The sequence below is a fragment of the Sinocyclocheilus anshuiensis genome, unplaced genomic scaffold (genome assembly GCF_001515605.1).
Source record: "Sinocyclocheilus anshuiensis isolate Anshui unplaced genomic scaffold, SAMN03320099.WGS_v1.1 scaffold605, whole genome shotgun sequence".
NCBI classification, from domain to species: domain Eukaryota; kingdom Metazoa; phylum Chordata; class Actinopteri; order Cypriniformes; family Cyprinidae; genus Sinocyclocheilus; species Sinocyclocheilus anshuiensis.
The window spans coordinates 667,724-683,519 of record NW_015539865.1 but is presented as its reverse complement, the minus strand read 5'-3'; the positions used below and the strand labels follow the sequence as shown (position 1 = coordinate 683,519).

The 15,796-nt window shown below is 35.9% G+C and overlaps 1 protein-coding gene across 1 annotated transcript in view; it reads right to left on the bottom strand.

The window, feature by feature from the left end:
* Nucleotides 1–2,166: 2,166 nt before the first annotated feature.
* LOC107684986 (protein unc-13 homolog B-like) overlaps nucleotides 2,167–15,796 on the bottom strand; it is a 62,360-nt gene continuing 48,730 nt past the window's right edge. The window contains exons 31-47 of the mRNA XM_016481391.1: nucleotides 14,554–14,580; nucleotides 13,900–13,914; nucleotides 13,568–13,588; nucleotides 12,073–12,099; nucleotides 11,916–11,954; nucleotides 9,462–9,482; nucleotides 9,269–9,295; nucleotides 8,174–8,262; nucleotides 7,653–7,799; nucleotides 6,542–6,665; nucleotides 5,624–5,668; nucleotides 5,473–5,544; nucleotides 5,025–5,172; nucleotides 4,835–4,891; nucleotides 3,418–3,510; nucleotides 3,124–3,283; nucleotides 2,167–2,954 (exon numbers count right to left, since the gene is read on the bottom strand). Coding sequence (XP_016336877.1) covers nucleotides 2,669–2,954; nucleotides 3,124–3,283; nucleotides 3,418–3,510; nucleotides 4,835–4,891; nucleotides 5,025–5,172; nucleotides 5,473–5,544; nucleotides 5,624–5,668; nucleotides 6,542–6,665; nucleotides 7,653–7,799; nucleotides 8,174–8,262; nucleotides 9,269–9,295; nucleotides 9,462–9,482; nucleotides 11,916–11,954; nucleotides 12,073–12,099; nucleotides 13,568–13,588; nucleotides 13,900–13,914; nucleotides 14,554–14,580 — 1,398 coding nt within the window. The 3' untranslated portion in view covers nucleotides 2,167–2,668. The remainder of the gene's footprint in view (nucleotides 2,955–3,123; nucleotides 3,284–3,417; nucleotides 3,511–4,834; nucleotides 4,892–5,024; nucleotides 5,173–5,472; nucleotides 5,545–5,623; nucleotides 5,669–6,541; nucleotides 6,666–7,652; nucleotides 7,800–8,173; nucleotides 8,263–9,268; nucleotides 9,296–9,461; nucleotides 9,483–11,915; nucleotides 11,955–12,072; nucleotides 12,100–13,567; nucleotides 13,589–13,899; nucleotides 13,915–14,553; nucleotides 14,581–15,796) is intronic.

Below are 15,796 nucleotides of genomic sequence, written 5' to 3'. Positions count from 1 at the left end.
ATATTTTGCTCACTTCTGGGAAAGAATTTGTCCGCAAACTATAACCAAGTATTTAAGCATAAATTTAGGTAGAAAGCTATCACAGGCCAGTGACTTATTTCCGTCCTGTAAGTGAATAATCATTAAAATAGTCCTGATACAGCACTGCTCAAAAATGCATGCAACATGTTTTATGAGGAAATGACTATAGGTAACCTTATTATAAAGAAAAGAAAACAAGTTAATCATACTAATCTGAACTATTAAACACTCTTGAGCATACTCACACACACACACACACACACACACACACACACACACAAAGAGTACTTACTGTCATTAAACACTTTTCCATGTAAATAGCTTTACTTTAGATGTGAAAAAGTATATGCCACACACTGCTTTATCAGGCATTACAGGCAAGATGAAATGAAAATGAGACCAATCGGACCAATCACTGCAGATTAGCATCACGCAAAAGAGGGGTTTTAACGAATCGTTTGGGAGTCGTTGAGCAAGTAAGGTAAAAATAAATGCATATTATAAGACAATGAAAGTGTTTTTTGACCTTGCATGCATGTCAACCTGTTGTTGGGGACTCCCAAAACCAAAATATGAACCTTTTATAACCCATAATAGGGGCACTTTAATGTAATTCACCCACTATTAAATATATGTATTCCACATCAAAATACACCAACATTAAATGCAAATAATTGATCTGCATTATACAGAAACGAGTCTTACCTCTGTTTCATTGATTTTTAAAACAGGTCACCTTATTAAAGGCAGAGGTCAAGGAGTGAAATGGCCTGGTGGTTTTGAACCGCAAAGCTGGGCAAGGATCGGATTCCTCTAGAGGAACTTCTAAAGAGAGAAGGAACACTCAAAATGACATGTTTCTGCTGCTAAATGCTAAAGACAAAGAAAGAGAGGAAATGGTTTAAGAGGAAGAACCGTAGTCATATAGAAAGTTAGAAAGAATGAGTGTAGGTTTTACAACCACAGATCTATGCATCCAAATGCACATCAGAAAGAAAGATCAGAGTCACACGTTAATTCATAAATAATTTATAAATAAATTCAGAATATCAATTCAATCTGTGATCTCTTCCATAGTTTAAAGTACATAAATAGCTTTCCACATATTGACAAAACATAAATAAACATATGACCAAAAGCTGGATTTTACAATAAATGCATGCACATGTGGTAGTCTACTTTACAGACTGTGTTTACACCTGTTTGGTTGTGCATATATTACAAACAAAACGAACCATAACTCCATTACACCTCAAAAAAGAGAGCATACAAACTACTTGGCACAAGGTAAACAAAGTTTCATACAGTACATCCCTTCTCATTGGCTGGCACTACTGGCTGGTCTATATTTGTCTTTATTTACTTGCGTATTTATCTGTTTTGAGACTTGGGGGGATTACTATGATCTTTGGAGCAGTCAGACTATTAGAAATGTCTTTCAAGTTACGGTGATAAATGTATTGAAGGTATCACAGATAAGATTTCAAGAACACATTAGTGAACAAGACCAATAGAGAAAAACGTGTCTAAATGTGCATATCTGTGCCTGTCAATCAAAGAATAGGCAGCCAATGTAAATCAATCTTGTTAGACCACTCCCCCTGCTATAAGACTCCTCCCATTCAGAAGGCCACGAAGAACATGTGGAATGAGCCCATAGACTCATGTTTAACAAAACTCTCGCATCTTCTCACATTTTTTTTTGTAATGTCATTTATACCTTTCATTACGATGCGCTTGAAATATCTGTGAAGTGCTCAGTAAAATGCGTAGCGTTCTGCTTTTCTCTTCTCACAGGGCTCCCACACATTTTTACCAATAAATTTCAATGACTTTTCAAGTTGTTTGATAAACTAGATAATTTTGTAAACATTGTTGCAAAGAATTCAGAGATCGCACTCACAAATACCAATTTTCTAGCCAACAAATCATTTTAGTTTAGACTTTTTTTTTAAATTATTTTCATGACTTTTCCAGTCATTTGAATACCTAGATCATTTTTGTGAAAAAAATGCAGATTACAAATAGATTTCTAGCCAACAAAATATTTTAGTGCTGACTTAAGTTTTTTTTTTTGTTTGCATGACTTTTCCAGTCATTTGATTAACTAGATAATTTTCATAAAACAAAAATGCAGAGACTGCTCTCACAAATACCAATTTCTAGCCAACAAAATATTTTAGTATTTTGGCTTTTTAAGAGTTCTTAACATTTCCATGAATTTTCAAGTTGTTTAACTAGATACAAAAATGCTGGGATTTCTGATTAAATATTTCAATACCGACTTTTTTTTTTTACATTTCCATGACTTTTCATGCCTGGAAACCAACATTCGAAAATTCCCTGATATTTCCAGTGTTTCCATGACGGTGGGAACGCTATTCTCAATGCTAGCACTCATTTTGTGAGTTGTTGCCCATAATGTAGAGTGTGATGCAAAGCCAGTCAGACAGTTAATTGACTCTTAAGGCTTTGAATAAACATACGCAATTTTATAAACAGTGTAGGTCCTTGTGTGAATGGTTTGTGAACGCTTGTTTGTCTGTCAGTGTTTTCATTCGTCTCATATTATCGAAGTCTCTTCCGTTTTAATCAGTCCTCTTTAATCCTAATGACAAATTGAGGAGGTCAACCTTGAGTTTCATCTTCACCTCCCCTCATCAGCAGGTCTGGTCTCAGACTTTAGTTTGACAAACTCTTTGGCAACTTCATCAGTTGAGCGCTGAGAGAGGATTCGTAGTGCGGTGGTCCCGGTTTCATCAATGTTGATACGCGGACCCAAGGGGCACCAGCACACGCAGCTTTTCCGGTCTGCTACGTCTCGCAGCTGCAGTACTGCGATCCCGACCATCCGATCCGCACGACCGAAACAATAATCCTTCACCGATATCTGAATCTCATAGCAGTCCAGACTCACGCCTTTACCCAACACACTGATTGAAATAAAGGAAGGAAACAATACACATATTTATATTTATATATATATATATTTATTTATTTTATTATTTTTTTTTAAATAAAAGTTTAACTGCTAGTAAGTATTAGTATTGTTCTTATAGAAAATGCTGGTATTTCAAAGCGAGTAGACACGTTTTTACTCACAATTGAAAGGCCTCGTTGTACTTTGCAGTCCAGCTGTTGTTTTTCGATTTGGTTGTGAATTTTCGTTTCTTCTCTGTAAGCTGTGGGCCGACCAGGTTAACATCCACAAATGGACGAAACATCCCTGAGGTCTGCCATTTCATGTCATTTACTGCAATCACTGGAAGAGAAAGAGATAAAGAGTTCATAAAAAGACACCAGGGGGACTTGATTAAATCGTCATTATCTCACCAGACACTTAAATGCACAGATAAGAGTCCTAAATTTAGCTCTTCTTTGCTGTAGTGCTCTCACCTCGGACGCCGAGTTTCTGCTCAGTGTTTCCAGCTGGGGGCGACAAATCCAGCTGAATCACCGCTTCCCCAATCGGCCGCTGGACCCCAGAGCCTGTCGATCAAACCACTTCATTTCACAAACACTGTATATTCAACATATTATAATCAAATATATGCGACCCTGGACCACAAAACCAGTCATAAGGGTCATTTTTTCAAAATTGAGATTTATACAACGTCTGAAAGCTGAATAAATAAGCTTTCCATTGATGTATGGTTTGTTAGGATAGGACAATATTTGGCCGAGATACAACTATTTGAAAATCTGGAATCTGAGGGTGCAAAAAAATCTAAATACTGAGAAAATCACTTTTAAAGTTGTCCAAATGAAGTTCTTAGCAATGCATATTACTAATCAAAAATTAAGTTTTAATATATTTACGGTAGGAAACTTACAAAATATCTTCATGGAACATGATCTTTACTTAATATCCTAATGATTTTTGGCATAAAAGAAAAATCTATAATTTTGACCCATACAATGTATTTTTGGCTATTGCTACAAATATACCCCAGTGACTTAAGACTGCTTTTGTGCTCCAGGGTCACATATGTAGTTTTCACACTTCATACTGTGAGTGTGGTTAAAAATATGGAATTCTAAGGAATGGATTTTAATGAAATGCTGTAAAATGTGTCATTACAAATGATATAGTAAAACTAGTGGTAGCTTAAGCGTAATCAAATTAGACAAAATATTTAATGAACAATCAAGTAATGAGCAGTTGACTTGTTGGAAGAGAAATTCAATCTTTTCATAAAATGCTAAAAATATCAAAGAGTCAATTTTGAAAAATATTTTTGATAAATGTGTATATATATGCATTCACAAAAAAATACATACATATATTAACACACTACTGTTCAATATGTTACAAAGGATTTCTATTTCAAACAAACATGAAAACGTGAAAAAATGTAACAATAAAAAAAAAACTAAGAAAAATAAGAAATATTTCTTGAGCAGCAAAACTGCATATTACAATGATTTCTGAAGGATGAGGAGACACTGAGGACTAAAGCAATGGCTGCTGAAAATTCAGCTTAGCGATCACTGGAATAAATTACACTTGAAAATATATTAAAATAGAAAGCACTTATTTTAAATTAAAATGATATTACACAATATCGCTATTTTACTGTTTTTGGTGAAATTATCATAGCCTTTTTAACATAGGAGACTAAAAAAAAACAACTTACTGACCCCTTAACTTTAGATTGTATGCATGTATACTTTAATTTATTGTATATAATTTTTTATTATTTTATTAATTTATTCCATTTTCCCCATCATTTCCTATATTTCTGTATTTAATTCAGACTCTCTCTCTTTCTAGCCCTTCAAAGAGTTAAGGATGAACGAATCTTCGGCCCACCTCTGTCGGGTCGAACATTCTCCTTGGGGGTGATCCTGATGCCCATACCATTTTGAACTGCAAGAAAAAATGTTTCATTTTAAAAATCTATGAGTCTTGCAAATGTCAAATAATTTATACAGATTGTGTGGCCATGTGCAAGGGTTGATAAAAGTCAGCCACTGAACGTGTGCAAGTGTATGTATCTCACCCTGAGCATGCTGTGTTGTCACAAACGCCTTGATAAGTGCATCTGTGGTCTGTGTATATAGGGAGAGAGCATAACGCAGCGACGACAGCTCAGGGCTCTTCTCCAGGTACACTTTCTTTAAACCGTTTCCACCAGCATGGAAGAAGATCTACCCAGTAGCAGATTAGAGAGAGAAAATTAGCACGAATTTCCTTCTGCAAAAGGTGCTACAGTTCACAGTAACTTATTTTGTCTGACCACAATATTACGTGTGAGAAGTCATGCCTGTGGTGAGCAGACTCTTTCAGTTTCTTTCTCCTTCCCACACACTTTAATGACGCACCGATCCCAAGAACCCAAACACTTAGTGTGCAATGTGTTGACTTGCTGTGACAGTTCTGTTTTTAAGCAGACACTCAACACTTTAACGTGTTGGAACTCAGCAGGCATGCCATATCCACCAACACACCTTGATTGAATCCAGTGCTGCCTCCAAGATCACACATTGCCTTGGTGACAAGCTCTTTGGCTCCACCCCTCCCTATAATGAGAGAGAAGCATTAGCCACACCCACTGCCTTAGGCTATAGATTATACCTTTCAAGTGTTTATGGTTAATACCTTTAGTTTAGACAGTTCCTTAGCAGCAGTAAGAAGTTGAGCTCCCTGTAATAATAAAAAAAAAGAAAAATTATTTCAAACCTCTGCCTGCCAGTATTGGCTGACAAATATTATATTATTAACATCCTAAATGTCAAAAGTATGTTAACTATAGAAAGGCCATTATGGCCATGTTTTCTACTCTAGTACAAGTATAAGTCTAATACTATGCAAACATTTATCTCCTAGACATTTTTATTTCAACAACTTGCCATAAGCAGCGCAGATGCCATCTCAATTAAAATATAGTTTGAACTTAAAAACACTGTGGAAATTGCAGTCTAACAAATCAGACAAGTTGCCACCAGTTAGAAAAGGGCTTCTCAAAAAACAAGAAAAATTAGGCTCTTTTTTAAAATAAAATAAATTTAGAAATAAAATAAAATATGGTAAAAATAAAATAACCTTTTCATTTTGAGGAAATGTTATGGAATTATTTTCATGATCAATCACCACTGTCACTTCTCTTTTGTGACAATCTTTTTTTTTTTTTTTTTTTTTGCAAATGCAAAATTCTACAATAAAATAAATCTAAAATAAAATAAAAACTGAAAAACTGAATAAATAAAATAAATAACACAAAAGGAACTATTGTGTTTTCATGATTGATCATCGCTGTCACTTCTGAATGCTTGAGTCCTGTACTCATTGCTTTTCCTAGATAGTATACTAACACTGACAATTGAAATAATAATAATAATAATAATAATAATAATAATAATAATAAGCATTGATAATGACCACTTTGTGCCAGTAAAAGAGCATACATGGTGTTCTGAGAGCAGGGACAGAGAATCGTAGTACTGTTTGTGTCATGAATTGAGTTTTTAGGTGTCTAACACTAAACATCATGTATATGTGTCCTGTAAAATAGCTCACTATACTGTCGCTGCTCTGAGGTAACACAATCGTTTTCTCCATGCAGATCAGAACAGTCCTCCAGAGGTCCTTTAGCACACGCTTCAACACAGTCTTGTCACATATGTCCGCAAAGATGCTGAGGCTGCAACACACATCGCACACAGACATGTGTATGTACATTTTACATTCGGCAGTCGGGGTAATTTCTCTGGGGAATTTATGAGATACAGTACTATTCAACTAATGCAGTGGTTCTCAAAGTGTGGGGCGTGCCCGCCGGGGGGGGGGCGCGGGCCATCAGCAGAAAAAGAAAAGAAATAAAACAGTAAACAGCCAAAGGACGTAACTTAGAATGGGAGATGGATCGGTTTGTGAAAGGGAAGAGAAAAGCCATAGATGAAGTCGCACTGACCCAGGCAGGTGCTGGCCATTCAAATGCAGAAAATATGACGAGGCATATCTTGCTCTTGGCTTCACTCACTGTGTCTATACCGGACGCTACACATGTCATGTCGCGCCGCAACAGCTCTACACTGGACGTGACAAAGCGACCGTTGCAAATCATTTTATGGATTTGGCGTGTCGTGTCGCAGTGTACACAGCGTCACTGATTATAATGGGTTCTACTGTATTTTGCCACTCGCGTCCGGTGTAGACACGGTGTTTAATGTCGTTGGTGAGGAGGAAAGCCTGTGTGTGTCCTATGCCTTAGCGGACAGCATGAAACCCACAATAAAAAAATAAATAAATAACAGAGAGAATAATAATAATAGTTATTCTCTCGATGCTATTTTTCAATGTTTCAAGTGATGCAGGCATTTTTTTTTCCCTGTAGGTTTTTTAAATTAAAAAAGCATTAATTTTTTTGGTAGTCTGAGGTGGGATGGGGATTCGGGAAAGGGGGGCGCCAGATTTTTTTATAGGTTTAAAGGGGGGCGTGACCAAAAAAGTTTGAGAACCACTGAACTAATGACAGGTTATTATTTCACTTTTCTCTACTCTTTTTTTAGAATGCCAAGTGTGCCAAGAAACAGAAATAGGCACACATGGAGACCCTTAGTGTGGCAAAATTGACAACTGATCTGAAACTGGTCTTAAAAGCTACTAAAGGAAGTTGAGCTGAACTGACTTTGTGTCGAGGAACTCCATAAGCGGCCGCAGTACGTCGTCTGCATCAGCCTCCGCTGTGTTACGAGTGTTCTGATTCAGAGGTCCTTTAATCTGATACAGGATCTCCGCCATCTGACGCACACATGCATTCATACGAGCCTGGAAACTATACACATACAGAAAGAGCGAGAGGGACATTGGAATGGTATGTGGGAAAAAAACGGAAGATTCAAAATTAGTCCAACAAGCAAGACGACAGAGATAACGACACTATTTCCAAAATAGATTTTTCTGTAGTGCAATGTTTATATTGTATTCATTTATAGTTTGTGTTTATAGATGCATTCAAAATGCATCAAAATAAAATAAATAAAATATTTTTAGAATTAAAGTAAAAAAAAAATGAAATAAAAACAAAACAAATAACAGTGATTTTCTGACAGAGCTATTATGACAAAGGTGATATTTATAAGCAGAACACTCAGAAGCATTGTAATAATGATATTCAGTTGAAATTCAGGCTCAGAAAATTAAGTTTACCTCTTGGCAAACATGCCACTCAGGTTATCCAGAACAGAATTAAGCTTCCCTTGCAGGTCACTGAGGATATCTGCAGCCTCCGAGTCGAGCTGTTGAGAGTAACACATGCAAACACACACACACACACACACACACACACACACACACACACGGGAAGAAGTGCTAGTTTAATAGAAAATATCGAATTTAAACTAGGCAGAGGCGCGGAGAGGCAAGGAAAAGATGTAACCATGTCTGTTTGTCATGGTTCTGCAAGTGCATCAGCATCAGGGAAGTGAAACAAATTGGAAACATTCTCTATTAAAGCCGTTTTTCAACGGTAAGAAAAATCTTCCGCAATATATCTGTCAGATCCAACAACAGCTTAATTAAAGCAGGTGTAAAAATACCAAAACAAAGAGTGAGGGAGTTACACTTTCATTCCCATAATGAACCTTGGTAAAATTTGTTTATCCAGTTTAATGCTGCTGAGAAAGGACAATTAAAACATCACACAATATCGACAGTAAGGGATGCAGATTTGGTTCAGGGTGGTAGAACAGAGAAAACCTATAAGTAGGTTTTGTTTGCTTTCTGTCTTCTAACCTATGGCTATTCAAAGACGGAAAGCACCAATAAGACTTTCAAAATATAGAACAATAGCATCTTTATCCTTTATTTGCACAAGAATGTGGCCCCAAAAAGTATTTGGACACTTGAACCACAATATATGAACGTCATTGTGATAAAGTATCAAACCAAATGCTATTTACATTAAAGAAAGGTTGCACAAGCAAGCCTTTTAAGCAAACGTATACAAATATATTCGTTTATTTCAGATATAGTTATATTTGGACACTTTCTAGTTGTAAAATTTAGTGGAAATTGTTACATTTTTAATTGTGGCTTAAGTCAACAAATACTTGTGGCCAATGAACGCACTGAACTGATCATAAATGCGTGTTTGTCTGAACGTCTATTTGCACTATGCCATCACAGTGATAGGGAAAGTCTCAGGAGGAGGAAAGAGATAGCCAGGCTTCTAGCAAAACAACATGACACGGTCTCACTCACACATACACACACACACTCATACACCCATGATGATTATCGCACCTTTTTTGTGTCGACTGTTGCCTCTTTCTACCGAGGGACAGAGTGAAAATAACACGGGAAAACAAAAGAAAGGGCACAGAGAGAAAAATGATCCAGCTGAGCAAATCCTCGATTGCACAGACGCTTCTGAATGTTAGAATTGAGATAAATGCAGGAATGTTAACATTTCAACTGCAAGAGAAACACCACACACCTCTTTTTCCTCATCTTTGGGCTGAAGGATAAAATAAAAACAAACAGAATAAATAAAATGGGAAAAACATTCGAAGTCAGACTCAATTTTAGTCTGACAGATGTAAGGTCTAATCTACTCTCTGTCTAAGGTCACATTCACATAATCAGTGTTTGGTATTGACAACTGCATTTACTCGTCACAGCAGACACCAAGTTAAATAAACTGGAGTCCAATAGCGATAAATGCTCCTGATGACACAGCTCATACCACCATCTCTCAGAGTTAGCAAAATTACACATGACAAATATTGTGTGTGAGTCTTAGTGGCTATCTTTTTGTGTAATGTGTATTAAGTGACGGACAATTTGCTTAGTGTGATTACATTCTGGTTGGTGAATGCAGTTGAGTCCAGAAAACTTCAGTATCTGAATATGCATACATTCCGGCTAGACTACCTTTCAAAAGTTTGGTAAGATTTTGCAAAGAAGGTTTTTGAAAGAAGTCTCTTGTGCTCTAATCTCTAATACATTAAAAACAGCAATATTGTGAAATGTATGGAAGCCCATTTCTGCCACTGAATAAAAAATAAAAAAAAGGTTATTGTGACTTTTTTCACAGAATTGTGAGATATAAACTTGCAATTGCGAGTTATAAATTCAGAATTGCGTGATATAAACTCGCAATTGCGAGTTAAAGTCCAATTTTGAGGGGCGGGGGAGACTGATATGTTCTCGCAATTGCGAGTTTATATCTCACAATTCTGACTTTTTAAAACGCAATTAGGAGTTATAAATTCAGAATTGCGTGATATAAACTTGCAATTGCGAGTTAAAGTCCAATTTTGAGGGCGGGGGGGACTGATATGTTCTCAGAATTGCGAGTTTATATCTCACAATTCTAAATGTATAACTCCTAATTGCGTTTTATAAAGTCAGAATTGTGAGATATAAACTCGCAATTCTGAGGAAAAAAGTCAGAATTGTGAGTTTATATCTTATGACTTTTTCCCCTTCACAACTTTGTTTCTCGCAATAAATAAATCTAGAATTGTGAGACGTTAACAAATCGCAATTCTGAGAAGGAAAGTTCCAATTGTGAGATTAAAAAGCCGCAATTACCTTTTTTATTTTTTATTCAGTGGCGGAAACGGGCTTCCATAGAAATGTTATTACAATTTAAAAGAACTGATTTCTATTTTATTACATTTTAAAATGCTTAAATTTATTCCTGTTATGCCAAAGCTGAATTTTCAACAGACATAACTCCAGTCTTTATTTGAAATGTTTTGTAACAATATTAATGTCTTTAATATGCTTGTTTTGTTTACTGTGTGGAGACGTGCTGATATCACAATGTGTATGTACATATACAGTATATATGTATGTGTGTGTGGTTGTACATACACGTATGTAGTTGGTTTTTTGGTGTTTGGCTTAGTGTTATGTTAGAATCATTATTATACTCATACCTTTTGTTCTTTAATATTTTGAATTGTTTTTAGCTTTATTTTTTGTTTTTCATTTAAATGTTAAGTTTTGAAATTTTGTTGTATGCATTTGTCATTTTTATTTAATCTCTTTATTTTTTAAATGTGTATAAGTAGTATTTATAAAGTTTTAGCTTTTAGTTTTGGATCTGTTTTTAGTTGTTTTAATACTACAATTGATTGCTTCTGTTGTCCTCATTTGTAATGCTTTTTGTTCTGTACAGAGTCTATGTGTCTGTAACATGACCAATCAAAGACTCAGGCCAAAAAAACGCAGAAAACTGTATCATTTGGTTGCATTACAATGATTTTCTAATTCCGAGTATGATTAAAGATTGCACATGTGGTGTGTGAGGAATTTGGCTACTGAAAATATAACATTTTAAATTAACTACACAAAATCACTTAAATGAGAATTTGCTTATTTTGCTGAAAATGATTCAAAGATTCAAGTCATTAAAATGATCCGAACTTCCAAAATAAGTAGCAAAGTTGACCAAACTTCAGTCAAAAGCCTGGTGACACAAGACTACTTTAAACTACTCATAAAACACATGGACTGTCCTAATGTGTGCTCTAGACTTATGCTCTAGAAAAACACTCCAAGACAGCAGAAAAAAGTTTAATAAGCATCTGTTACTGTGTTTACCAAAACGATGATCGTTTATTCACTGACAACAGCTAAATCATATCATTTGCCTAAGGCACATCATTACTTAAGCTTTGCATTATGGGTAATTGTTTTTATGTCACATCAGGGCACAAGAATCCTATTCCACCTAAAAACAAGACTCTGACAATGAAGTGCTGGAGTCCTGGGGACAGGATCACAGCCAAACAGCACACATCTCTCCTTCCTATCAGATTTTATACACACACACTTGCTCCTCACACTAATGAGACCTTGTTCTATCATGTTTTAGAAAGCACCACACACGCACACACACACACACACACACACACACAGACGTGCATTAGCTTATTACCTCAGCTCCATCACCCACCTCTGTGGTCGTGTTCTCATCCTTGAGACAGAGAAACAAAATTACATTCAATATCACACAGAGTCCAGTTGATCCAGAGACTACAAGGCAACACTACCACAGACAAACTGTGTGTGTGTGTGTGTGTGTGTGTACAAACCTCCTTCTTTTTGTCCTTCTTTTCCCCCTGATGCCAGAACATGGAAACAAGCACATAAATCAAAGAAACATACACAAATCAACACACAAAATAGAAACTATAGGCACTTACAAGCTAAATCTAAATGAGCACATACAATGATGCATTATTCAATACATTAAGGGAAATAAATGCAAACATTTGCTAATTTAGTTGTTATAGCTAAACATTAACATCATGAAGATGATCCCGAACCTGGGGCAGATGCAAAATATGTTTACATGTTTAATGACTATGTTAAAATATACATAATATATACATAACTGTAACCATATCTATAATTATTAGTTATATATATATGAATAATACTAAATCAAATACACTACTGTTTCACTAAGTTCGGGGTCAGTAAGATTTTTAAATGTTTTTGAAAGACATCTCTCTGTGATTACCAAAGCTGCATTTATTTCATTAAAAATACAGTAAAATACAGTAAATATTTCTAAATAACTATAATTTAAAATGTAATTTATTTCTGTCATGTAAGCTGGATTTTCAGCATCATTACTCCAGTCTTCAGTGTCCATGAACATGAACATAATGCATTCTAATAAATTTTAACAATCTTTAACAAATCTTCTGAAACAGATTTGTTGCACAAAAAAAGCATTAAATAAAGAAATCAGTTCTTATTATTATCAATGTTGAAAACAGTTGTGCTGCTTAATATTTTGTTGTAACCATGATACATTTCTTCAGTTTTTTTTTTGTAACATTATTAATGTCTTTACGGTCTCTTTTGATTAATTCAGAGTGCATAAACGTATACAAAAAAAATCTCTTACTGACCCCAAACTTATATGTTAGTGTATTATGTGTATATTTATGTATTTTGAAAGTATTGTCAAAAGAGTTACATCTCTATTACACTGTAATATAGTTTTAATTGAAAGAAACAATAAATTCAGATTGAATAATTCCACCTAAATGGCCTACAGATTATGATAAAGTTTATGTTTGAAATGTATCTTATACATGGAATTACAAAATCTCAATAAAACACTAGCAAAAAACATGCCACTAGGGACCATATGCTTGGATATATTCTGTGGGTGGCATCTTACTCCAGGGGTCGAACTTGAACTTTTCACTTCTCACTTCAAAATAATGAAGCAGCTTTTTTTTTTTCGCACAATTTTTGTAACTGTTTGTCTATGAGCTACATGCAGCGCGATGTTTTTTACAGCATCTTGCAACCCAAGCACTGCGTTATTAGGATGGTGTGAACTAGTTAAACTTTTAAAAAGTAATCTCAAGACTTTACGTTCTATTTCATGCCTTTAGCTGCACTCCATCGAGTTGTTTTTGATTGATTATTGCTGTCACTTCAGAGTACACATACTCATCCCCAGGGCTGTGACCACCATAGACATTAGGTGCATTATATACTGTACATATACACACACACACAGAGGCTTTAAGTACCAATATTACAAAATACTGTAGGTGCACACACCTTTTCTTTCTTAGCAACAGACTGCAGAAAGAAAGAATGAACAAAAAGACAATAAGAATGAAAGCCAACAAAGAAAAAGTTTAAAGAGCTACTAAACGCATAGATGAACTCAAACACCACAATATCTTCCGCACACAGAATGGAAGGGAAGGAAAGAAGAATCTAGAGAAATAATTCTACTGGGTAATAAGAGGAAGAAGTTAAATAGAAGAGAAGAATATGGCTCCCTAAATATTTGATTCATCTGCTCAAAGTATCTGATACGACGACACTGACTACTTCACTACGACTGTCATACATCAAACTAAAGCATTTAGCTCACACAAACCCACCTTCTGCCTGTCAAGCTGTACATGCAGATGAAAGGAGAAACAACAGTCAATAACAGATGGATGAATGGCAGGGGGTGAGGGTGATGGAGAGAAGGAAGTTGAAATTTTGAACAGGAGCAGCCCAATGCTCAAGGGGCCATTCACATAGGATGCGCTTGTGCATTAAAAACAGCTACACAGAGTGGATTGAAAAACTGGCCTAACCACGACAACCAGAACACAAAACTTCACAGCGTCATCTTTAAAATGCAGAATTAATTGAAAAATGTCTGGCTTTAAAAATGCCTGGACGTAATAACACAAAGCAAAGCACTCACATTTAGTTGCCGTCGCTAGAAGAGTGCCTGCTGAGCCGAAAACTGCAGCTGTTCTAATTCAGTTCTTTTGATTGGCAACACGGTCCCAAAACTAATCTTTAGTTAACTATCATAATTTGAACACTTTTTATACAATACTTGAGGGAGGACAGGAAACTATGGGAATAAAAGACGGCCCATGATCAAAAAACGTTGCAACAAGATAACCACAATCTAAACCACAATCACAGGAGCACATGATACAAACTAGTGAAAGATACACAACCAACAGGGTTTCACAACTCACAATACAGCCACTGAAGTCAAATGGGCTGACTTTTATCTTTACAAAACCAACCTTATTCTCCTTTTCTTTGTTGTCAATCTACAAATAAAAATAAATCATACATTCTCCAATTACAGTCCAGTGTGCCACCGATTTAAAATAGCAACCTGCTAAAATCGCATTACACCACTTGTTCACCAACTCTTCTGCAGTGAATGGATGCCGTCAGAACGAATCGCCAAACAGCTGATAAAAGGATAACTGATTCGTGACAACTGGAGGAAATTTTATTATGGATTCTTATAATGCCTCAATGATGGATTTGTTTCTCACAAACACGCAGCTTTTCACTTCACAAGACATTCATTAATAGACTGGTGTGGATTATTGTGCTGTTTTCATCAGCTGTTTGGACTCTCATTCTGACGGCACCCATTCACTGCAGAGGATCCATTGGTGAACAAGTCATGTAATGCTAAATTTCTCTAAATCCGTCAATAAAAAACAAACTCAACTACATCTTGGATGCTCTGAGGGGGAGTAGATTTCAGCAAATATTGATTTTTGGGTGAACAATTCCTACAAAAGTGCATCAACTGTTTGGTGAATTCACCCCTACAGTACGATTTGAAAGGTCATTTCTATTCAATGGACTTTCCAGATCTTTCATGGTGTAACTCTGCAGTTCACTCACGATGTGGAGCTGTGTTTTAATTAGCCTGTATTATGTAATGATGCTGAATGAATTAACATTGAATGAATTAACATCACAGCTGGAGTCTAGAACACAAACTCCACAGGACACATCACACAGAGTACTCACTCACCTCCAATTAAAGTGCCCCTATTATGGATTTTTGAAAATTACCTTTCATGCAGTGTGTAACACAGCTCTACATGAATGAAAACATCCTGCCGAGTTTTAAACCTGTAAGTGCACCGTGTATAAAACTATTGTCTCTCAAAAGAAAGAGTCGACTCTGAATCATTGAAACGAGTCATTTTTAAAACGAATCCCAAGCAGTTTCATGTTGACGTCAAAATGAAACATTAGCATATTGCTCGCCCACTCGTTGGTCTTTTTGCATTGGTCTTTTTGCGTTGGTCTGAATGAAAATGCAAATTCATTCTTTGACACTAGGTGCCGCTGCTGGAGGGTAAAATAGCTGTTTCCCCGGTAACGCTGTACACAAAGCAGCACTGCGCTCACAAACGCTGCTTTATCAGGCATTACAGGCAAGATGAAATGAAAATAAGACCAATCGGACCAATCACCGCCGATTAGCGTCACGCAAAGGAGGGGTTTGGAAAAATG